Source organism: Ailuropoda melanoleuca, chromosome 1 (assembly GCF_002007445.2).
Source record: "Ailuropoda melanoleuca isolate Jingjing chromosome 1, ASM200744v2, whole genome shotgun sequence".
In the NCBI taxonomy this organism is placed as follows: Eukaryota; Metazoa; Chordata; class Mammalia; order Carnivora; family Ursidae; genus Ailuropoda; species Ailuropoda melanoleuca.
The window spans coordinates 11,701,786-11,725,449 of record NC_048218.1 but is presented as its reverse complement, the minus strand read 5'-3'; the positions used below and the strand labels follow the sequence as shown (position 1 = coordinate 11,725,449).

The window sequence follows — 23,664 nt, the reverse complement described above, 5'->3', positions numbered from 1 at the left end:
GGCCACAGCAACTTTTTTCATGACACATCTCCAAAGGCAAGAGAAACAAAAGAAAAAATGAACTTGTGGGACTTCATGAAGATAAAAAGCTTCTGCACAGCCAAGGAAACCGTCAAAAAAACTAAGATGCAGCCCACGGAATGGGAGAAGATATTTGCAAATGACACTCCAGATAAAAGATTAGTATCCAAGATCTACAAAGAACTTCTCAAACTCAAAACATGGGAAACAAATAATCAAATCAAAAAATGGGCAGAAGATATGAAAAGACACTTTTCCAATGAAGACATACAAATGGCTAACAGACACGTGAAAAAATGTTCAAAATCATTAGCTATCAGGGAAATTCAAAATCAAAACCACATTGAGATACCACCTTACGCCAGTTAGAATGGCAAAAATTGACAAGGCAGGAAACAACAAATGTTGGAGATGATATGGACAAAGGGGATCCCTCTTGCACTGTTGATGGGAATGCAAGTTGGTATAGCCACTCTGGAAAACAGTGTGGAGGTCCCTTAAACAGTTAAAAATTGAGCTACCCTATGAGCCAGCAATTGCACTACTGGGTATTTACCCCAAAGATACAGATGTAGTGAAGAGAAGGGTCATATGCACCCCAATGTTCATAGCAGCATCATCCACAATAGCTAAATCGTGGAAGGAGCCGAGATGCCCTTCAACAGATGACTGGATTAAGAAGATGTAGTCCATATATACAATGGAATATTACTCAGCCATCAAAAAGAACGATTTCACAACATTTGCAGCAACATGGACGGGACTGGAGGAGATAATGCTAAGTGAAATAAGTCAAGCAGAGAAAGACAATTATCATATGGTTTCACTCATTTATGGAACATAAGAAATAGGAAGATCGGTAGGAGAAGAAAGGGAAGAATGAAGGGGGGATAAACAGAAGCGGAAAAGAACCACGAGAGACTATGGACTCTGGGAAACAAACTGAGGGCTTCAGAAGGGAGGGGGGTGGGGTATTGGGATAGGCTGGTGATGGGTATTAAGGAGAACACGTATTGCATGGTGCACTGGGTGTTATACGCAAGTAACGAATCATGGAACATTACATCAAAAACTAGGGATGTAATGTACGGTGACTAACATAATTAAAAAATTATTAAAAAAATAAAAAAATAAAAACCTTCCTTTTTATTTTTGACTGATTACTATGTGGCAGGCACGATGTTAATTAAGCACTGTATAGGCATTTCCATTTCACCTTTGAAATATCCCTGAGAGGGAGGTATTGTTTAGCATCTCTATTTTAAATTAAGACAAAAAAATGTACACGATTTTCTCAAGGCCATAAAGTTAGAAAGGAAACCAGGACCTGAGCTCAGGTGTAATGAGCAGCCCCCCCCCCGCCCGGTGCAACGTGGCCTCAGTCGCAGCCGGGGATGGTGTGGAACCTCATGAGGAGATGGAGGTACACGTACACGGAACAATAGACGTTTAAGCAAATCCACACCCTAAGATCGTTTTTTTTTTTTTTCAAACACAGAAGTAAAAACTCTTGGATGACTAACTCAATGTGCTAAATTGGATACGTTCGGAGAGACACTGGTGAGACATCTATTGTCTATTTTCCTAAGTTTGCAATGGAGGCTCTAAGCCCCTGTAGTTCTTACTTTCAGCACAAGTTATTATTGCAATCACAAAATCCTGACTTACTTTCCCTATTCTGATGGTATTAAACAGAATACATAAAGTGCTTGTGGGAAGTGTGCTGGCAAAGTCAGTGAAGAGCAACTTCCCCTTTAGGAAAAAAGAATGGGTAACCTCTAGGTGTGTCTGTATATCTGTATCCTACAGACACTTTATTTTTATTTATTTATTTGAGAGAGAGAGAGAGAGAAGGCAAATGAGCAGAGGGGGAGGGGCAGAGGGAGAGGGAAAGCAGGAATCTAAGCAGACTCCTTGCTCAGCGTGCAGCCATGACCCTGAGACCACAACCTGAGCCGAAATCAAGAGTTGGACACTCAACCAACAGAGCTGCCCAGGTACCCCACCACAGACCCTTTAATGTGGAGTGTAATGTTAAATGGAGTAAAGGACTTTTAGGGAGGATATTAACTACACAGCCACAACAGGAGAGACAAAAATTTCTGTCTGAGTAATGCTCTGACCATTTCTTACTAGGAATTAGAAGCAGTTTCATCAGAAGCAGCCCCTGCACTTCTCCCGAGGGTACCAGCTCCCGTTCCCACTCCTCAGCGAGGGGCCCCCCCAAAGTCCCAGGCACCACTGGACAAGCCACTGGTTCTGGTTTCCATCTTCTTTTATTACTTACTTGCTAGATCCCAGAGAAAATTTTCATTTGGGTAAATATTAGAATAATTACATGTATAAGAGAACACAGGCTAAACACAGAAAACCACAGATTGACAAGGAAGGGAAAAGCCCTGGGGCGCCATCTGCACCCCTACTTTTTCTACCTTCAGAACCAGTTTTAGTATACGGACTCTCACCATAAATGTTCTCCCTGCAATCCAGTTTTAAAAACCTTCTTCTTAAAGGATGACTTTCTATCCTCACTAATTACTCAGATAATACCCTAAAAAGCTGCCCAACACACTGCCCTCTCATAAACTTTGAGATTCTAAGTTATTTAATGACCATGATTACTGAAGTACATCACTTTTGTTCAAATAATAAAATACATTTCGTCATTTTTGAAGAGTATGCTAAACGTTATTGTTGAAAGGTACCCTGGAGGTCATCAAGTGCCATTCCCTCATTTTAGAGTTGAGGAAATTAGGTCCTGACATGTGATTCTCCAAGAAAACACACCTGACTGAGAGCACACTGGGATCTAGAACCCAAGCCTGCTGGCCCCCTGCTAGGTGTTGCCTACCGGTCTGGCTGCACTGTATCCTGCAGGTCCTGGGCCTGTGAGTCCTGCCTGAGGTGAAGGTTGACTGCGTCCTGAAACAAAGACAACATACCATGTATTTAGGTTTTTTGGGTTTTTGTTTTTTTGTTTTTTTTTTTAAGAAAGAAATAAGAAACCATGTACTCATATCCCGAGTGTCTACATGGTCCAGTTTTAAGGTTTAGTAGCTAAATTCAAGTGTTTTTACCTATGTTATCCTTCCGTGTTGTTCCAGGGCTTTTGGGTGCTTTGAAGCAGGAAGGGGAAAAAAATGAGTCATAAGTAAACAATCAAGCAACACTGCATAACAGCAGTTGGCTGTACTATTTCATTACCAGCACAAATGGGAGCATGAGATGGGAACCAAGAGTACAATGCTTTGGATAATGATGAAGGCTATTATCTGTCCTGAAGGAAATGCCCCAAAAGAGAAAAAAATTAGAATACTCAGAGTGACATGTATGAGAGACAACTTAGCCCTCAGTCTGGTATCTCACTCACAGGGTGATTTCTAAGGCGACCTTCCCAACAGAGTTCTCTCCTGTGAACCATGAAGACATTAGGTCAGCTTGTGTGAATGGTCACAAGACTGACCCTACTGCCTCTCAGAGCTTGGCAGACAAACTGCTCTCCAGCAAACAGAGCATTTTCCAAATTACACCAGGGGCTACTAACAACCTGTATTAGAGCTTCATGCTGTAGATATCACCAAGGATAATGTGAATCTTACATCTTACAGTGAGGTATTTTAGATTTCTACAACAAAATCCTATGAATAAAGTAGAAGCCAGGCACATCTTACAACTAAGTATTTGCCTTATGGAAGATAGCGTTAATATGTGGTTCAAATTCACTACAAAGGTAATGGACAAATGAAATGAAATAAATCACTTTGGGGGTAAAAAGGAGCAGGGGGGACTATTATGCGTGGTATTTCATATTTATTCTTTTTTAAAGGAAATTCAAGTGCAATTGTCATATTAAATACATCAGCCCTTTGATAAGTATAATCTTAACAAATGGCTTTTAGTCTTAATGGTCTTTTAAGCAAATTAGTTCAGTATCATTATACATAAAAAATTTATGTTATTTGAAATCACCCACAAAATACTTACTCTTGGACTTGAATTAATAGAGTTTAATGATAATTATTAATTTTTAAAACTTCAGAGTTGGTATGGTACATTTCTAAACATTTGACTTATTCTGAAAAGAATTTTGAGAGGCATTCTTCTTAAAATAACATTGTATAGTAATTCCACATCCTAAGAAATACATACAAAACAGTGCAATACAACAGAAGAATCGCAGGGAAATTACATGGGTAACCCGTTAGAAACTACCCACAACATAGAATGAAAAGAGAAAAAGTACAAGGTTACACGGTGTACATAGGAGGGATGGGGAAGTTTACAGGCAGACTAAGGACACATTTAGTGTGCCTTTCACACATTGGGAGAGCTGACATTTAGAAGTGAGATGAGAGGTCCGTTTCTATGATGCAGGAGTCTTGTTACCTTCCATCTCTCGCCTAGCTGCCCCAGGACTGGGAGGGGCTCCAACACCTTTTCAGAGAAAGAACAGAAGCTGTATATTGTTCAGGGCCCACAGGACAGAATGAAAGGCAGGCACACAAAACAATTTCTGTGTTCAACTGACTTTTGCAAAAAGGTTCTGTTACTGCTTTACATTTCTTCAAAGACACCAATACAAACCAAAGTGACTTTAGATGCCTAGCCCAAACCCCAGTCCTCCCTTTCCTCAAACAGGATAGAAAGGGGATGACAATTTTCTTTTTACATCAGATTACGAGCTGTAGGGAATTTTAAAATATCTTAAAGAAAGCCTTGACTTTATGATCAACTCATTATATTCCCGGTTAAATCACTAATAAAAGCTCTAATATTTGACGGTCAAAAAGGAAAAAGAAATCATAGTTTCAATTTCATTTTACATTTCTATGAGACTATATTAGTTTCTTAGAAGTTGGTTTTTGATGCATTATTTTAAGAAAACTCTAAAGGTACTATAATGACTTTCTCTAAGTTACTGTCTTAAAGGAGTTATTGGTTTATAGGGTTCAAAAAATAAGGTGCAAACACTGCCTACAAAAGAATTATGAAAAGAAGTTTTTAAAAATTAAGTCAGATTTCTAAGTTTGATAGAACTTTTAATAAATTCATTTAAAAATGTATTTTCTGCAGGTTGTTTTCCTAATTAAAGGAAGAGGATACATGGACATTATATAAAAATATAAATAAAAGCAGGAGTTTGAGATGGGAAAAATTAATGGTTTTTGTAAGTCAATGGAAAAATTATCATCCAGCAGCATTCTACAGAAGCTGTCAGGCTGAAATACTTGAGCTATACTTTTTTTTTTTAATTTTATTTATTTATTCGACAGAGATAGAGACAGCCAGCGAGAGAAGGAACACAAGCAGGGGGAGTGGGAGAGGAAGAAGCAGGCTCATAGCAGAAGAGCCTGATGTGGGGCTCGATCCCATAACACCGGGATCACGCCCTGAGCCGAAGGCAGATGCTTAACTGCTGTGCCACCCAGGCGCCCCTGAGCTATACTTTTTATACAAAGTCCTTAAAATCTACAAGCAGAGACAACCTGTGATAACATGTGAATCGGTCAGCAATGGCATTAGGCAGCCGGAGCAGAAACAGAACAGATACGTGTGTAGTGAGTGAGCCTTCACAGTATTAACAGTGGATTTGTAAAGGCTCTTCTATAGAATGATGGTAACCTGCCTCATCCTCTCCTGAGAATTAGCTTAAATGAACTTGTCAAATACATACCCCCAACTGACTTTTGTGAGAAATTTTCAGGTAAACCAAAGTGCACTTTTTAAAAAAGTGACCCATTTGTTAATAAAAATTTCCTTATTGAAAAAAAATAAAATCATTCTCGTGTTTAAAAAAAGTGAAGCATGAGTTTTATGACAAATTATAAGAAAGCCATGTAAAATGAAAGATATATTTCAGATAATTATAGCTTTAAGCTGCATTCCTAGGAAATTTTACTAATCACTAGATTTGCTAAGTTTCTAGAAGAGGAAAGTACTACAGCATCTCTAAACAAATACTTGGAAAATGTTCTATATTTACTCTACCTGAATTCCCTTTGAAATAAAGGTGATTTGGGGGAATTAAATCTGTTTAACCAAACTATATTTATTAAGAAAAAGTGTATCGGTCCTTGATGAGTAATTCAACTACGTCTACCTGGAGAACGGAAGCCTTTATCAGTTCTACTCACTAATACAACTAAACTCTAATCTTTTACTTAACAGGAATATAATGGAAGTTTGGAGCTATTTTTAACTTGGAGTATAAATATTATTCACTTTGGCTTTTATCAAACAACTCTAAAATGTCTTTTCATCGCAGGAATCAAACTCTAAAACATGAATGAACCAAGATGCATATATTATAACAAATAAAAATGGTTACCTCCGAATTCTTTTCTAGCAGGTGCAGGACTCCTAGCCCCTTATAGTTCACAAGAAAATATGCAGCGGAAAGGAAAGGACATTATATAAAGAACTGAAATGTCAAAGACTTACTATAGTATTCATGACGTTAAATATCATGGTGCTATAAAAACCTATTATTTAATGCAAATACTTCTAACAATTTAATGACACTACACTTAGAATATTTAAGCAAATATATAAAACTTTCACAAGTAAGTATAGGTATGTTCTTCAGTTGTAATTATATATCTTACAGAAATTAGCACAACTACTTCGAATTAGCAAAAACAAAACAAACATTTCACGCACACCTGTAAGAAGGCAGCTAGAAAAACCTATTACAGAAATCTAGTTGGGAAACACTCTTTTTACCTGTTCTGTTGCTCCTACCATGTTCCTCAGAGAAAGGCCCAGGTAGTAGCACCAATGATAAAAAACAATAAGATCTAGAAGCTTGAGGTTTGAAGACATGCAAAGCATTTTAAAATAGAATGGAGGAAGATTTTCCATTTCGCAGAAATGGAAATCAAATGGTTTGTTACCTGAAGGTGGAGGTGGTCTCTGGGGGGGAGCAGGGCGAGCAGGAGGAGCAACTGGGCGGGGAGGAGGAGGCCTCTTGGGCTCTAGGGGCTGAGAATCTCTTTGCTGCAGCTGTGTTGCTGGTAGAGCATCAATAGGAGAACCTAAAAAAGGACATTAGATAAGATCGGGTTCCACGTAGGTGTGAGCACAAAGGTATGGTACTTCCCAATACGTCTGACGATTTTGCTCATTTTCTCCATTTGTACTGTAGTGCCCTGACACACATTTTTCTTATCAATAACATTAGCAGTTCTGCCATTAAATTCCTCTTTGGTACCACAGAAGCAATAGTGCTGGCTCCAGGCAGACGCCTTATCTAGGCCCCAGGTGCTGAGAGCTGATTTACTGAGTGGCCCAATCAAGAGGGCACAAAGCACTGGCTGAATAAGGTCATTTGCAGTCTGTGGCCCACACAGAGAAGAAAAAAAGGAGTCTCTTCTTTTCTCTATACTTTAACTTATCTTGAATTTATCTAATGAAGCCAGTCCTCTAAGTGTAGTAGTATGAGAGAACTGGAGAAATTTATGAAATGGAAGACATTTTCTGGAGATGTTGGTAAGCATAGAACAGCGATTTAGTCATGCAATAGAACAACTTCCAGAGACAAATCTTCCAAATTTGGAGAAGTAATGACTCTTAAATTTGAATTCAAAAGAATTTTTTTTGTCTCTTTTTGCTTCATATCATAATAGAGGTTCTGTATAGACAGGTAAGCCCAGATGGTTATGAGTTCTTACTGTACTGATAGAAAAACATCAATTTGAAGACATGGATAAACCTGACCTCATAGGAAAAAAGGTTTAAGAAAAATTCTCATCTAGGGGCGCCTGGGTAGCGCAGTCGTTAAGCGTCTGCCTTCGGCTCAGGGCGTGATCTCAGCGTTCCAGGATCGAGTCCCACATCGGGCTCCTCCGCTGGGAGCCTGCTTCTTCCTCTCCCACTCCCCTGCTGTGTTCCCTCTCTCGCTGGCTGTCTCTCTGTCACATAAATAAATAAAATCTTTAAAAAAAAAATTCTCATCTAATGAAAGTGATGATGAGTTAGTTTCCTTTCCACTTAGGGCTTATCACCTACAGGTTTCCTCGTTTGTATGCACGGAAAACACACTACAGATCCAAAGGCATCAGAGATTTGACCATCTAAAATCAAACAGATCAGCTAGGGAAAGTCACATAAAACTTGAAATAAAATACATACTTTGTGAAGTTGGGTGCCCAGGAGTTCTTGATGGTGCTCGACTTGGTCTTACGGGAAGGGAAGGTACAGGGCCCTCTGATATGGTCGGTGACTGGCAGGGACTGGTCCGGGGTGAAGAGCTCGGGGAAGTGCCAAGGCCAGAACCTGAAGATGGCTGGAGGTGCTGAGGAAGAATTTCCTCAACTTCGGCACTGTAGTCATCAACATCACCTAAGGAAACAAGTTATTAAAATTACCACCATTTTCACTTTCTCAGAGATTGTTTTTACCAATCCAGGTTTCAAGGGGTTCAATACACAAAATAAACACGTTAACATTATGACACTGCAAACCTGCAGAGGTTAAGCATGTAGACATATATACAAAATTTATATGTACAGAAGTAGGATCAGTGCAAACACCCTTACAGAAAATGTAATTAAAGATAACGTATTACCTCAGAGCATGAGGATGCCAGTGGTGACTAACACCTGGAGCTGGGTTGACACAAGGCTTTCCATATTCCACCGAGCAGCTATCTCAGTGCTGGCTGACTCAAAAGTTTACTGCTCTCCTTTTCTTCCAAACCTTCCTACTTGCTCCATGGAACTGCTCCCTCTCCACTCAGGGGAGTCCTCAACTCAGCTCCAGCCCTTGCAGTAGACAGGCTCTCAGCCAGCCATGTACCCTTCCCCAAAAGTCTCCTCACCACTCCTTCCCCTGTGCTCTCCTGAGGCCTCCCCATCTCCCTCCTTTCCTCAGGGTTGGAAAGTAGAATCAGGGGCTCTTTGCAACCTGATTCCAATTTCAGAACATTAATCTTCCAATCCTGAACAAAAAGGTCTACTTCTTTGAGGCTGTACCTGCAGGAATTTCTGTTAACGCCCTCCACACCCCCTTGCTGACATAATCTCCAACCTCTATCCTTCCAGGGACTTGAACCCAGTCTTTGAGGACCAAGCAGAGAGCAGGATGATAGTCAGGTCCTATCTTTCTGGTTGACATCAAAATCTGTGTAGACAACACATCAACAACCGAAATACCTTGGTCTTGTCCTTACACTCTCTTCCACTCAAACACACACAGCCCTCCCAACTGCACTAGCTCTGAAATAATCCTCAAAACACTTCATTCTGACCACTAGCTCCCAGCCTTTCAGTTCTCTCCCTCAGTGACTCTTCTCTCTTGGGCCTTTATTAAGATCCAGGCCTCTGATCCCTCTCCTTTTAGCCACTATGCCATTCTGCTTCTCGGAATCTGTCTCCGGATTTGATGGCGCTTCACCTTGGCCACTCCCCCCCCCCCCACCTTCTGTCCCACCCGCATCAGTTCCATCACTGCCCTGGGGCTGCTGGGTGCTGCTGCTGGAGAGAATCCCATGGTGCTGACGATTACAGTCACATTAAATTTGCAATCTTCAGCCTCCTCTGGGATCCTCAAGCTGCCTGGCAATGTCATGACTGGCTCTCCCACCCCCTCACCCCAACTCCCTCTCAGGAGCTTTATCTTGTAACTTCTCAACTCTCCTGACACTGCGGGTTGCCCTACACTTGCAGATAACCTCAGCTTTTAACACTTCTCAGAGGAAAGAGAAGCCTTAAGGTGGGACCCCCGCCCCCCTTAAACAACCTGCTGCCAAGCCAGAGTCTAATCCCATGGCTGCACTCAGGTCTTTGTGATTCTGCTCACCCCGTTTTCTCAGTGACCTGCTCTATCACCCCTTCTGCCCTGCTGGTGCCCAACATCGTCAGCCCTTTCCATGGCACGAAGCACTCTTGAGCCTCTCTTATTTCAAACAGCACTCCCTGGATCCCCAATCTCCCTGGAGCAACTGTCCCTCATACTCCCCAGCCCCATCTTAGCTTCTTTAAAAAGCTGTCTATAGACACTCTCTCCACTTCTTCACCTTCTATCCACACCTCAATTTACCACCATCTGGCTTCATCGCTGCACTGAAAGTACTCTCATGAGTGTCACCAACAGCCTCCTTCACTGTTATTAAATCCAAAGGGCAACTTGTGGTCCCCATTTCTCCTCGTCCCTCTGTGACATAGGACTACACTGCCTATGTCTTCCTTGTTACCATTTCTTTCCTTGATTTTTAGGTCCATCTCTTGGCGCTTTGACATTGTTAGTTGTTTCTTTTCATTTTCCTTTTGTGAGCAGCTGTCTTCTGCCTGTCTTTAAAATCTGGGTTTCTCTGTTCATTCCCAGGACCAGTTTTCTCCCATCTCTATACAGTCCTTCTGGCCAACCTAATGAAAACCCATGACTTGAGCTGCCATTAGAGCTGCCCTGTGAGCCCAGAGCTCTCTGCGGAGCACCTGCTCACATCCCCATAGCCTGTGTGTGGGCCCAGCAGGCTAAAAAGACACCTCAGCTCAACATGATCCAAACCAAATTCATCTTCCACCCCACACCGCTCCCCTGCTTGATTTCTTTTCTCTCCCTTTACTCCCTCATGAGCGTACCTACGGAGGAACTTTGAGCCTTTTCCCCCCTTTGGTCCCTGCTCATTCCTTCTTCCTGGCTCACCCTCTCCACCTTCCCTCATCTAATTCTCACCCAGTCTTCAGACTCTCAGCTCAAATTTCAATTTATCTGGGAAACCTTTCCCTACTTCCAAAATTGGAGGTGGTCAGCTGTCCCTTGAACTACCGCAGCTCTGTTCATGACTGTAGCTCTGTCACCTGACTCTCCCTGCCTGCTCGCTTGTAACACTGATAAGCTGGGAGTTCTGGAAGGACAAGGATGACATCTGTTGAATTTCCAGCACCTGGTACGCACCTGGCACATACAAGGTAGGACATAAGTGTATGGACTAAGTCAACTAATGAATAGAGAAACGTGAAAGCTGGAGCTGTCTTGCATGGCACGCAACTCTTAAATGTGTTATTACCTGGCTGTACGTGGCCTCACAGTATGATATATTGTCATTTTATAAATTAAGGGATGTACTGTCATGGGAAACATGCTAGAATAACACAGCATATAGCATGAGAAAGCACCTGCATTTCTTTTCTTTTTCTTAAAAGATTTTATTTATTTATTTGACAGAGAGACAGCCAGTGAGAGAGGGAACACAGCAGGGGGAGTGTGAGAGGAAGAAACAGGCTCCTAGCGGAGGAGCCTGATGTGGGGCTCAATCCCAGAACGCCGGGATCACGCCCTGAGCCGAAGGCAGACGCTTAACGACTGTGCCACCCAGGCGCCCCTGCACCTGCATTTCTTGATCACATTTAAGGAAATTATTATCCAGGTAACTGGGTACTAAATGCTAAATCTGAAATGGCCATATTTATATGGGTCTGCTCAAATGCATGGGTTCCTAGCCTCCTTGTGTATCTTTTAAAAATTGCTTTGAAATGTATCTTCTTTTGTAGTAACTACTTTGAACTCATTTCTGTTGTCAGAACACCCACTTTGAACTTCTACTTTTCTACCTTAACTGCAACTAGTGGGACCAAGCCACACACCAGAAATGCCAATTCGTGCTCTTAGCACAGAAGGACATAAACTCACACTTGCAAAGATCTTAACCTTTAAATGGAAAAATGGCAAATGCATTTGCAGTCTGAAGCCTGGGTACAGGCAAAATAGACAAATACAAGGCAAAACGAAATCTAATTAATACTGCTCTGTGTGTTGCAAGAAGATAGAGATGGATAAACTTGGAGACTAAGACCTCACTGATGGGAAATGACGCTTATCTAGAAGTAAACGTGTTCCATAAACAAACCTTCCATATCGAAATCTGCTGTGACCTCCGCATCTTCACCAAGCAGGGTGGAGCTTGTCGATGATGGCAACGCAATGCTAATTTTCTCTAAACTCATTTCTTCCTCCAAATTTTTGATCCAGTCTGGACTTTTTAAAGTAATAGTTATAGTCCGACCCAGTAACTAGTTGATTAAAAGAAATGGAAAATAAAAATTCATTAGCATGAAAATTATCTTGGAATAAAGCGACTGCTTTAGTTACACTATGAAATAGTCTAGGCTAAATTCAGCTAGATTCAATTCAACATATACTGAATTTTTAAGTAGCTTAAACACTCCCAGTTTTCCCTTTAAAAGCCTGTGTTGCTAAATCTAAGGTCTTCTCTTCTAGGATGCACACAGATTCAGGTTTCTTTTGCTGTAGCCAGTATCTTTCCCTGGCCAGATGTAAATTCACCACAACTTTGCTATATAATTTTATACTTCCTTTGATTCTGATCCACAGATTAAGTAATTGTTCCTACATGAAATAATTACAGAAGAGATGGATTGGCATTCCGCCTTTCCTATAAATGTGAGTGGCTTTTAGACAAAAGTTTAACCTATAACAGCCAAACACGTTACAATTAAGTCACATTGTCCTGTTGATGTATTAAAAAAATAGTTTCAAAAAACCTGCAGTCACAAGACTTCTTGGTCAAACAGAGACTGCACTAGAAAGACATTCTCATTTAAAACCCATACCATGTGACAAATTTGCTTTCTAAAATGTAAGCTCTCTCCTACACAGTTTCAACTTCCTTCCTTTAAAGAGCTTCTGGAGTATATAAAATAAGTGAACTTTTCTGGTATTTCCAAAGGAGCTGTGTAGCTGTGACCAACATGCTGTGAAGACAGCTGGCACCCTTGTGGGTACAGATCTTCCTTGGCTCAAAGTGCTATCGACATTAGAATTCCTTGAAGGCACGGGATGGAGACACTGAAACCTGCTGGCCTGAATGGTACAGTCGTTTTTAATAGTAATTTAGTATCCACACTGAGCTTTGAAGTCAGTGTCCTAAGAAACTAATAATCCTTTACTTGCTCATCAGACCAAATCAATCCCATTTCAGAACTTGGCAACAGACGTCATAGGTCTTTAAAGAACACGCTCGAGAAGGTCATCCTTTAGGTTTACCCCACTTAAGCTATCTACTTTTCCCAGCTCCTTCTCTGGAATGGGAGAGCCCTTAAGGATGTGGGGCAGAAATAATGTTATTAACAAAGGCAACAGAATAGAGGTTTGGAAATATCTAACTTTCAAAAGGACGAATTAAACATTATTATATACTTTCCATAAACGTAATTTTTACAGAATTTTCAAAATAGTTTTAGGGAGCTAAGAGTGGGTATTTTCTAAGAGCGTAACACGGATAACTAGACTTGAGGGTGAGGGACAGGGCTGAAAAGGCAGGGAAAAAACTAAACAAGGAAAATTAAATTATCAGAGAAAGACCAAAGAAGTACAGAGCAAGGGAGTAAGCTAATGTCAAATTGAGCGTTGCTCTTAAATATTTATATCCTCATGGGATGAAGTCACGCTTTAGAAAAACTAAGCTAGAATTAAATTTAAATATCAGTAATTTCCATACAGTTAAGACACAACAAAGTTACAAGACCGGCAGGAAGGAATATCTGCAGCACAAATGGAAAGGGACTGAACTTTACACGAAGGCCGGTTCAGAAGATGAATAAATACCCCAGGGAAAAATAGGCTAAGAACATACGTTGCTCATTAGAAAGTACCAAGGGCCAATAAATGAAGATAACCCACAATTAAAATCTTAACAGAAATGACATACTACTTCTGGTTTTTCAGGTTGCCAAAGTTAGAAATTACCCAATATCGATTAGGATGTTGATATTAGGTAATCTGAGGCATAATATAATTAGATCCATACTTTCTGAAGAGCAATTAGGCAACAAGTATCAAATGGTAATATGCCTATATTCTCTAACCCAGAGGTCAGGAATAACAGGATAAGCACACAAAGTTACAGTGGACACAGCACTTTCCTGGAATGTTGGTTTTAATAATTAAAAGTTGGAAACAATCTGGCTATTAGTAAGAGTTTGTTAAATAAATTTATGTATTTATCCACATAACGAAATTAATGCAGACATTAAAAACATATTTGCTCATATAGAAAAATGTCCATGAGACATTTCTCAAGTGCAGAGGTAGTGAGAAAGCAGCATTTACAACACCATCTTATTTGTGTTTGTGCACATATGTACGTATATGTGTACGTGTATATCCCGCTTGTGTTACTACGTACACAAATGTACATATAATCCCATTGGTTTTAATATACATGCATCTATGAAGGTTCAGAGAAATTATTTTGTAATGGTTGGATCAGTGTTCTTCATTATTTCTTTCTTATACTTTTCTGTATTTCACGATTTACTTTTGCTTGAGTGTATTACTATTACATTCAGGAAAAGCCAGCATATAAAACCTATTTCAAAAGCAATATATGTGTGGAAACTGTCCTTTTACTCCCAGGAAACTGAAGTAATGTGACAGAAGAGCAAGCTCAGGCAAGACTTTCTGAGTTGCCCACTGTTAGAGAAATTAGGTCTGGGTTTTAGTCCATTCTTCTAGTGACCACATATTTAGAAATTTAGGATCTGTCCAAAAGCATTCAGAAAAAATAGACACAGCACTTTACAGAAGTAAAACTATTCCAGGCCATTGATGTAAATTGCTTCCATCAATAATATTTTAAGTCATAGGTCAGGAATACCTCCACTAATTAAAAATTTCTACAATATTTCAGTGGGATGGATTTGTTATCTATGGGAATTGTTTTACCTACACCTGAAAAAGGAATCTGGATACCATGATCCAAGCCAATAAAAGCAGTTCCTAGGAATAAAGAGTACCTTCCTCCCTTGTTTTCTTATAAATAAAACACATTTTCTTCATTTGATAGAAATCTTTCCTACTATGAATGAGCCAGAATATCTATCCCAATTAATAAAGTTTCCATATAATAAAAATCCAGTTAGGTGATAAACATGTTTTCTTCTTTTTAAGATTTTATTTATTCATTCGACAGAGAGAGAGACAGCCAGAGAGAGAGAGAACACAGGCAAGGGGAGTGGGAGAGGAAGAAGCAGGCTCCCAGCGGAAGAGCCTGACATGGGGCTTGATCCCAGAACGCCAGGATCATGCCCTGAGCTGAAGGCAGACGCTTAACGACTGAGCCACCCAGGTGCCCCATAAACATGTTTTCTTCTTAGTCTGTTAACAATGGTAGTATCTTTAGGGAGGACCAAAATAATTCCAAGCTGGTCAGAAACTTAGTCTAAACAACAAATCTTAAAGCACACCATAAGGTCTTTTATAGTCCTGTACTGGAAATACATTTAGATAATCTTGCTGCCTGTCTATAAAAGCATAATCTTCAGATACCTTATTTCAAAATGGTTTAGAATCAACAAATGCTACCTTACCTCTTTACCATTTAGGTTCAAAACACTCAAGGCAGAGCTTCCCTCCAAAAATGTAACCCACATTTTATCTTCTACAAACCTTCAAGAAGGAGAAAAATAAACCATAAAAAAATAACCAATACCTTATATATAACTAGCCCTAAGACTAGCTCAATGACTATTAATTAACAAGGGCCTATAGAGGCCAGGAAGTAAATAACAACAGGGAGAGCAACAGGGCCACTGGTGACCAGGAGAGGGCACTCTTCCTCTAAAAGCTTTCAAATTCAAATTTCTTTCAAATAGTATGCTAATAAAGCAGTGGGACCTGTGGACCTCCATTTGTGATCCCTGCTAATGTAATCCTTCATTTCACTGACAAGGAAAAAAAGGGACAGAGGTTGTAAGTGGCTTGTTCAAAGTGATCGTATAACAATAATGAGTTACAGGGTTAGAGTCCAAAAGTCTCCTGGCTCCATAGTCCACAACTATGTATTTTCATGGTCTCAGTGACTTCCCTGAAGCAAATTTTCTTTGACCAAGAAATAAGATAGGGAGTTGTCATTAGAATATATATCTGACTGGCCCCAAGGTACCTCAGTTTATTATGGTCTTTGTCTTTATTCACTGACAGCCATTTACTCTCTTGGGACTTCGATGGACTTTGCTATGATTCTAAATTTGTAATTTTGAAATAAGAAACCCCCAAAAGGAAAAAAAATAAAAAGGACATTAGAACAAGTTATGAATAAGATGATCACTGACATGTAATAATGTTACTGTTTAAAAAAGAGGAAAACAAAAACATTATCAGTCTTATTTACAGAACAATTTTACATGTTGAACTACTTCCAACTGTAATCAAGATCAGAAATCCTTGCAGATTTTTCAAAGATAAGGGGCAAATACGTACACGTGCACACACACACACACATACACACTTAACCTAGGATTCAAAAGTATGGCTTATGGAAATCAAGAGGAAGAGGCTGTATTTTCTTCCTGTTTTCACTCACTAGGGTAAAAGCGTCTAGATTTTCCCCCCAATTAATAGAAGTATCTACATTTGTCCCATTTACATTTCCAGGGAATTTCTTTACAAATAAAGGGGTTTACAGACTTCGGTCATTCCTTAACAGTTGTTTTATTTTAGACCACAAGGTAATGGTCAGTTTAGCTTTGCTGGTGATAGTAGTCCTATCCTCATTTACTTCCATTGTCTGCTTTTTCTATTCTAACTTGGTTGTCTGCAGGTGTAACAACCAGAATATTCCATGTGTGGAGACAACACATAGTTTTATAATGTTAGGGTAATATCTTGTTTTGTTACCAATGCTTTTTCTTTTTTTTCTTTTTTAAAGATTTCATTTATTTGAGAGAAAGAGTGTGAAATAGAGAGCACAAGAGTGGGGGTGAGGGGCAGAGGGAGAAGCATATTCCCCGCTGGGCAAGAAGCCTGATGTGGGACTTCGGGACTCCAGGATCATGACCTGAGCCGAAGGCGGACGCCTAACCGACTGAGCCACCCAGGGGCTCACCAATACTTTTTCAAATGATAACAAGCACTTTGGGGAAAGCTTCTGGCTCCCATTTAATACCAAGTTCCTTCAAGACTGGGTTATAAAGATAGGTTATTTTCCTGTATCAGAGTCTTTCATCCCTAATGTACACTTTGGATTCTCTCTAACCCAGTGCCATATTCTACATGTGCTCATGAGGACACTTGTCTGCTACTATGCTGCCCACATTGTGCTCCTGGTAACTTGGCTTTCTGTATTTGGCAAAGCTTACTGTCATCTGTAAACTTGGAGGCTTCACTATGTACTACATAGTGCCTTAGGATTTTAGAAATGTTTCATTTTAAAGCTTTGGGGTGGAACTTTGTTAAAAGATTTGAGGGATGTATAAATGCAATTTCTTCTCTATTTGCTCATTTACTTTCTGAAAGGACTCTAGGTTTCTTGGGCATGCTTCTCACTCTACAGAAAGCACACCATTTTCAGTCTGTGGAGTACTCTATTTAGGATCTAGGGAAGCCATTACACAATTCTGGTCTTCCCAACTAGATTACAAGTAGGAATCGAGACTCCAATTTCTCCTCTGCTCTTCCACAGCACCTAGTAGAGAGATCTATCCACCAAATAGCTATAAAACATACCTAAATGAGTAGATGAAAAGCACAGAAAGGAATCAAACCTCTTCCCTATGAAAATTCAAACACATACATGTCATTCATTCTCTCAAAACTGCTGTACGCTTGGAAGAGAACATTTTTTTTAAACAAGGAAAGAAGCATCTGGTTCTGCAAAAGGCAGATGGCTAAGTCAATGACAGAAATGAAGACGGTAATAGATGACTCCTGACTGTTCATCTGGTGGTGCTGCTTCTCCATTACTTGGAAATTAAGTATACTTAAAATTACTTAAAACATCAAATTTCTTAAACTAAGGAAGGAAAAGTCACTCTGCTGTATTCCTAACTCTCCTTATGAAAATAAAACAGTGATCGAAGCTTCATTTTTGCCATGGGCTTTGTTATACATTAGATGGTATGGGAATCTAAAATAGCACATCTAAATGTGCACATATTTTTGTCATCAATTGTTCACATAAACTTTTATTACTCAACTTCAAACTTTCTAACCAGAATTCAGTTTCGAAACCTATTAAGCCTTTGAATAGCATTTCTATAGTATGATTTTCCTGCAGTTTGTAAATAAAAATAGAGTTGACCCTTGAACAACACAGATTTGAACTGCAGATTTCAGCGTATGTGGATTTTTCCCAATACAGTTCAGTACCGTAAATGTTTGTTCTCTTCCTTATGATTTTAATAGCATTTTCTTTCCTCTAGCTTACTTTATTATAAGTATGTAAGACATATAACATAAAAAATACGTGTGACTTGACTGTTTACATTATTGGTAAGGCTTCCAGTCAACAGGAGGTTATTAGTAGTTTTGGGGGAGTCAAAACTTCTAAGTGGATTTTCAACTGCATGGGCGGATCAGTGCCCCTAACTCCCACATTATTCAAGGGTCTGCTGTATTCATATGCTATTCAAACAACAAAAAGGTAATTTCTAATATAGAAAATATTTAGGAGTCATAAGCTGCTTTTAGACACTAAATATTTTACTCACCTTATGAGTATGACTTCACCAAAATTTGTAAATTGCTGCAGAAGCTCATCGATCAAAGCATCATCGAAAAAATTATTTTCCGGGACAGAACTTTTGATTGAGACCAATACTGTACCATCTGGTGGACCCTGAACTGCAATTACTTCTTTATAAATGTTTTGCCTCTCTTCAGCTTCAACTTCAAATATATCTATATCAATCAGGGCAACGACAGGCCTTAAGGCATAAAGGAACATGGATGTGTTAGAAATGTTTAAGAAAGGATGTATTTCAAATAAATTTCAAGCACCATTAGAAATACCAAGACTGTTTAAACCTATGGTCAGAGGTCTTCAGCTCAGCTCGTCCGTAGTGCAGCAAAGTGCCAGGAGTCCACGTGTAGAGGATTTTGCTTCCATCTTGAAAACTAGCATTTAGAAGATCTAAATCTTCAGCTGCAGTCAGAATAAAACAAATAAACAAAAACAAACACACACACACACACAAGAGAAGCCACATGAGCATGACCGATCACAGGGAGCCAGGAGCTAGCGGCTTCGCTTTACTGGCTTCAGTTGCCCGAGGCTGGGATGCCTGATATAATTGTTAAGCAGCAGGAAGTCTAGATACCTTTAGAAAGGTGTTCTGATGAAATTACCATTTTATGCTTTACTTAGTAAAAATTAAGGCTTTACTTCTGAGATCACTGAAAGACCTATGACCACATAGTGTTTCGTAAGTAACTCAACAGACAAGTAGCAGTTCATAATATTTACAAAACAGATTTAGTTATTCAAATTAAAAACCTTATTAGCACTCTATTGAAATTCTCATAAAAATTTCATAAAAACCTTTCCTTGCTTCTATTTATATGAAATTATGTCACTGGAAGAAAATAGACTGAAAAATTAAATTATTATGAGCAAGTCTGAGAATATTTTTTAAATTGTTTTATATTTTATTTCTTCAATTCTAGAAAACCTTGATGGAAGAAAGCAGCCCTCCTCCCTTGATATTTATATCATTCCCTTCTTCCTCATAAAATTTGCATTAGCTCATTTAAAATGAGGAAGTCCATGTCCCAACCTGATCTATCAAAAGGCCACTTCCTTCTTCTCCAGAGGACACGGTCTGTCCAGGCAGGGGTGCGGCACTTTTCACTGGTGTCATAGTCGTCAGAAAACAAGTCATATTTGTATGTCGGAGCAAAGGTTACTTTTCCTTCTAAAAATCCTCTAAAAATCTAAAACAAACATATATAAAGTAAGTTATTTGGGAAAAAAAAGCTCTGTTTTCATACAGGCAAGCCATTTATTAAATGTCTATTATGTGCTGGAGAGTCACACAAAATTTGTGTCCATCAGATGAACACTTGTAACTGAATGGAACAAAGGATAAGAAAAAATAACCTAGGACTTGTTCACGCCACTTGTTTGACCTTTGATTAAACAAAGTAAGAAACATGAATAAGGGAATTCTACCAGAACTTTGAGCTGTAAGAGACAAAACTATAACGATTTTAGAAATACTATAGTCTGACATCTAATTCTCAAATGAGGAAGTAAGACCTAGAAAGTTAAGTGGGGCCCAAAGTGTTAGAATATAAGTCAGATGATCACGAAGGCACCATAAAGAGGCCTCAATCACCTCTTACTTAAAAAAAAAAATTATTTTAACCTTCCAAAATTTTGTGGTTGTGAGTTTTAAAAAAATAAGTTTTAGAAAGGCAGATAATATAAGAAACAAAAGAATAAAACAGATTACCACAGGGTCTTAAAGCAAAAAAAACAGTGGCTCTGAAGACTAAGATTCTAAATTCACTACTACTGAAAAAGAAAGAACCGAAAATGTATACTCTTCCACTTAAGGTGAATCTTACAGAGACTTTAATATATTTTTTCTCCTGGGAATTACTACAAGTCTTCTTTTTTTAAAAAATTTTCTAAAGAAAAGGTAATTTTGTATATGTTAAACTAGAGACATGTATTTAAAAGCATAAAGAGGGGGCGCCTGGGTAGCGCAGTCGTTAAGCGTCTGCCTTTGGCTCAGGGCGTGATCCCGGCGTTATGGGATCGAGCCCCACATCAGGCTCCTCCGCTGGAAGCCTGCTTCTTCCTCTCCCACTCCCCCTGCTTGTATTCCCTCTCTCGTTGGCTGTCTCTGTCAAATAAATAAATAAAATCTTAAAAAAATACATAAATAAAAGCATAAGGAGACTCTAAGTGGACCGCCTGGGTGGCTTGGTTGGTTAAGCATCTGACTCTTGATTTCGGCTCAGGTCATGATCTCAGGGTCGTGACATCAAGCCCTACCATAGGGCTCCACACTGGGTATGGAAGCTGCTTGGGATTGTCTCTCTCCCTTTCCCTCTGCCACCCCCCTTTTCTCCCCCTCTTAAAAAAAAAAAAAAAAGAGAGAGAGAGAGAGAGACTGCAAGAGATTAAAAAAAAAAGAGAACACTGTGATTAAGGAAAGCATGTCTCATAACAAAAGATCCCCTTCTTCTCCATGCAAGTATCTTCTTAAATATGTATATACCTGTCCAGCATTTTTTTGATTGATAAGCTGATCTCCTGCTATAAGAGAATCCCAATTTTGCTGTCTTATCAGCTCTTTAACTTCTTCATTAGGGAGATCAATGCGATAGTTAAAATCACCACACCAAAATACGTAGTCATGGGAGAACAGCATCCTTCCCTGGATGCAAGGAGAAGAGATTTTAGATTCTAAACAGTCAATATGAAAAACATTTTACAACTATTTCTTTGCCTCAGATATGCTTGCCTTCCCCTGGCCAGGCCCTATTTATTTGACCCGAGACGAATAACACATGAAACATCAATTTAGGTGAACACTGTTGATGTTCCTAGCAACTACCTTCAATTTTCAAAAACTGATAGAAAATTTGGGGTACATTAAAGTACATTTCAAAGCTTCATCTTCAAAAACAAGCAGTAAGAGCTTACCATTGGAAAACTCAACTTCCGTGCTATTTCTACAAAATCTTCATTTCTTTCTTTGACTTGTGATTGCCCTGCAGCAAAGTGGCTACAGACGAAGCAGAGGCTTGTTGTATGGAATAGCATTCGAATCGCAACCGCTCCCTTATTTCCAGTGGCACCTCCCATTCCAGTCTTCACAGTATCCACCGCAACATCCCTTTAAAACGGAAGATTCTAAATCAAAGATCGGAACTTCCAATAGTTCTGTGCGTGTCAGAAATCAGGAATGTCTATGGCATAAATATAAGACTACAGTTTGAGGACAAGACTGTGCCACTGTATGGTAAAACTGTTAGTGACTCTTGAGTCAAAAACACATTTAAAACCAAGATTCATGAGTGTTTTCTCTGAAATGACAAACATGCCAGTTCTTTTGCTTGTTACACGATGGTAGGAAGGAGCCTCCAGAGAGGGTATCTACTGACCTGATGAAAGGAGCATGTTGTGGTCTGATAAAAACAAACAGGCAGACGCCCACCAACTGCTCAGAGGCCAAAAGCACATACTTGTTGTCTCTGGAGATGGTCTTCTGCAGTTCCACAGCCCAGAGCTTCTGATTTGTTGTGCTGGCAGAAAATATTACAAAGCGAATCTTTTAAAAGACATTGACGATACAGCCTATTTTATAAGGCAACCGTCAGCTCTATCTTTATGTACCTGAATTTCATAAGACTGCCAAACAGGCATGAAATCCACACCAACAGTGAAATCTTTATGTAGGCTGTTTTTTCATTTCCTTTAAAAAGAAAACCCTAAAATTTCGCCAAAAGAATACCATACTTCAAAGTTTATTATGCCTTTACAAAGAAAATCTGAGCATACTTATTAAATGAGTGCTCACCATTTGAGTAATCTTCAGTTATACTTTTTCTTTAGTAATCATTAGGATAAAAGAAGTACGTGCTTCCAGACACATTTCCCCCTCTTTTCTTATTTTTCTGTACTATAATTAATATCTTTTAAAAACTTATCATGGAAAATTTTAAACATGCATAAAAAATGGATAATCATAAGATAAAGCACCACAAACCTATTACCTAGCTTCAACAATTATCAACATTTTGCCAATCTTTTTTCTTCCATCTCCCCTCACTTGTGTGTGTGTGTGTGTGTGAATATTTTAAACCAAATCTAAGACAAATGCCATTTCACCCATATATACTTTAGTATGCATTATCTAATGCAATGGACATTTTTATTTTTACATAATTACAATGCCATTATCACACAATTCCTTAATACCATCTAATACTTGGTTCATATTTAAATTTCCCTAATTATCTAAAACATGTCTTCTCACAGTTGGTTTCTTTAAAACAGGGTCCAGGTGCCTGGGTGGCTCAGCCAGTTCAGCAGACAACTCTTGGTTTCATGATCTCAGGGTCGTGAGATAGAGTCCTGCATCCGGCTCTGTGCTCAGCGTGGAGTCTGCTTGAGATTCTCTCCCTCTCTCTCTCTCTGCCCCTTCCCCCACTCACTCACTACCCCCCCAAATAAATAAATAAAATCTTAAAAAATAAACCAATAAAACAGGGTCCAAATAGGGCCCACACACTGCATTTTCTTGCTGTATCTCTTGAATCTTTAATAGTCTCTCAACCCTCCCCACTCCATCCCCTTTCTGATGCTATTTATTTTTTAAGAAGTTGGGCCATTTGTCTGTAAGATGTTTGACAGGGTTGTCGGGGGGGGTGCCTGGGTGGATCTGACTGATGTGTCTTCACAGTATTTTAACTTGTCCCTCTAACTCTCATATTTGCTTTAAACTGGTTAAGTAGAAGCTTAAGAAACCCATCCAAATTTATTTATTTGTTTTGGCAAAAATAACCTCATAGTTTGTGCAGTCCCCCTTGCATCAGAGCAGGAAGTACATAATCTCTGTGCTGTTACACCTGATCTACTGTGCAGACTTTGACAATCTAATCAACTCTTTATAACAAAAAGTTCCCCCATTAATCCTGCTACGGTTTTCACATCTATTGATCATTGCCATTACTTCACTAGGGGCTGCACAACGTTGATTTCATAACTGCAGCATTCCACAGGCATTTGTAGTAAGTTAGAATTCTTCTCTAAAGAACTTTTCTCAACTATTCCATTAGTCTGAAACACAGTTCATACAAAGGAGGTAGCATAAATGCCTGGGTCTTTATAGATTTTCAGAGTAGTAAGTGTGACTCTCCAAAGAACCCCCAAGAACCTCTAAAGAAGAG

General features: G+C 39.3%; 1 protein-coding gene across 14 annotated transcripts in view; it reads right to left on the bottom strand.

Annotated features, from left to right (window-relative positions):
• SYNJ1 (synaptojanin 1) overlaps positions 1-23,664 on the bottom strand; it is a 93,022-nt gene that overhangs the window by 16,277 nt on the left and 53,081 nt on the right. For 7 of the 14 annotated variants that reach the window (XM_019800047.2, XM_034656209.1, XM_034656218.1 and 4 more), the window contains 14 exons: positions 21,877-22,017; positions 21,416-21,608; positions 20,988-21,146; positions 19,536-19,692; positions 18,787-18,904; positions 18,471-18,686; positions 15,351-15,429; positions 11,870-12,032; positions 8,152-8,361; positions 6,915-7,055; positions 6,350-6,388; positions 4,408-4,455; positions 3,099-3,137; positions 2,873-2,943 (listed from right to left, as the gene is read on the bottom strand). In XM_019800047.2, the coding sequence (XP_019655606.1) occupies positions 2,873-2,943; positions 3,099-3,137; positions 4,408-4,455; positions 6,350-6,388; positions 6,915-7,055; positions 8,152-8,361; positions 11,870-12,032; positions 15,351-15,429; positions 18,471-18,686; positions 18,787-18,904; positions 19,536-19,692; positions 20,988-21,146; positions 21,416-21,608; positions 21,877-22,017 (1,774 nt within the window). The remainder of the gene's footprint in view (positions 1-2,872; positions 2,944-3,098; positions 3,138-4,407; positions 4,456-6,349; positions 6,389-6,914; positions 7,056-8,151; positions 8,362-11,869; positions 12,033-15,350; positions 15,430-18,470; positions 18,687-18,786; positions 18,905-19,535; positions 19,693-20,987; positions 21,147-21,415; positions 21,609-21,876; positions 22,018-23,664) is intronic. The other 7 variants (XM_034656241.1, XM_034656244.1, XM_034656272.1 and 4 more) reach the window with 4 other exon arrangements.